At 49.6% G+C, this 1,559-nt stretch overlaps 1 protein-coding gene across 1 annotated transcript in view; it reads left to right on the top strand.

The window, feature by feature from the left end:
* Window positions 1–357, top strand: part of LOC107307505 (procollagen galactosyltransferase 1-like) — a 5,504-nt gene extending 5,147 nt beyond the window's left edge. The window contains exon 2 of the mRNA XM_015851012.2: window positions 153–357. Coding sequence (XP_015706498.1) covers window positions 153–289 — 137 coding nt within the window. The 3' untranslated portion in view covers window positions 290–357. The remainder of the gene's footprint in view (window positions 1–152) is intronic.
* Window positions 358–1,559: the final 1,202 nt, after the last annotated feature.

The following is a 1,559-nucleotide window of genomic DNA, read 5'->3' as shown; positions in this document are numbered from 1 at the left end:
TAGGGTTGGTTTATGGGGCTGGTTTATAGAGTTGGGGTTGGTTTATAGGGTTGGTTTATGGGGTTGGGGTTGGTTTATGGGGTTGGTTTGTAGGGTTGGTTTATGGGGTTGTATTGTAGGGTTGTTGCTGACTCTCCCTCGTCTCCCCATAGAGGTGCAGATGTTCGTGTGCAATAAGGAGCAGTTCGGGTTCCTGCCGGTGCCGCTGAGATCCCACAGCACATTGAGGGACGAGAAGGAGAGTTTTGAGCACGTCCTGCTGGAGATCATGGGTGGGCAGCGGGGTTAGGGGCACCCTAATGATAACCATAACCATAATAATAACCATAACCATGACCATAATCATAACCATAACCCTAATGATAACCATAACCATGACCCTAATAATAACCATAACCATGACCCTAATCATAACCATAACCCTAAACATAACCTTAACCATAACAATAACCCTAACCCTAATAATAACCATAACCTTAACAATAACCCTAAACCTAAGAATAACCATAACCTTAACCATAACCATAACCCTAACCCTAATAATAACCTAAACCATGACCCTAACCGTAACCCTAACCCTAACCCTAACCATAACCCTAACCCTAACCCTAATAATAACCTAAACCATGACCCTAACCCTAACCCTAACCCTAACCATAACCCTAACCCCGACCCTGACCATAACCCTAATAATAACCATAAATATAACCCTAACCCTAACCCTAACCTTAACCTTAACCATAACCCTAACCTTATCCTTAACCCTAACCATAACCAAAACTATAACTCTAATCATAGCCTAACCCTAAACATAACCCTAACCCTAACCCTAAAAGTAATCTAATCCTAACCCTAACCCTAAAAATAACCCTAACCTAACCCTAAACGTAACACTAACCTACCCCTACCCCTAACCCTACCCTACTCCTCCCCTTCCCTAACCCTAACCCTACCCCTATTCCTACCCTACCCTACTCCTACCCCTATCCTACCCCTATTCCTACCCTAATCAACCCTACCCTCCTACTACCCCTACCCTACCCCTCCCCTCACCCTACACCTACCCTACCCCTAATCAACCCCTTCTCTCCCCCTCCCCTCCCATTCCTCTACCCAACCCCTGCCCTCCCCCTCCCCCTATTCAACCCCTACCCTATCTCTACCCCAACCCTACCCCTACCCTTACCCTACCCCTACCCTACCCTCCCCCTACCCTACCTCTACTCTTCCCCTACCCTACCCTCCCCCTACCCTACCCCTATTCAACCCCTACCCTGGGAACGGGTAGGGTGAGGGTAGGGGAAGGTATCAGGTTGATGAGGGGTAAGGGTGGTATGGGTAGCGGTAGGGTAGGGGTTGGTTGGGGTAGGGTAGGGTTAGGCGGTAGGGTAGGGGGGGTAAGGGTTATGGTTGATTAGGGGTAGGGTAGGAGTAGGGTAGGGCCTATGGGAGGTAGGGTAGGTGAAGGGGGGGGGTAGGGGTAGGCCCGACTCGTAGGGGGAGGATCAGGGGTAGGGTAAGGGTAGGGGTAGGCAGGTGGGTAGTAGGGAGGTTGGGGT

This window comes from Coturnix japonica, unplaced genomic scaffold, assembly GCF_001577835.2.
Source record: "Coturnix japonica isolate 7356 unplaced genomic scaffold, Coturnix japonica 2.1 chrUnrandom636, whole genome shotgun sequence".
Lineage (NCBI taxonomy): Eukaryota > Metazoa > Chordata > Aves > Galliformes > Phasianidae > Coturnix > Coturnix japonica.
This window is presented reverse-complemented; position numbering and strand designations above follow the sequence as displayed.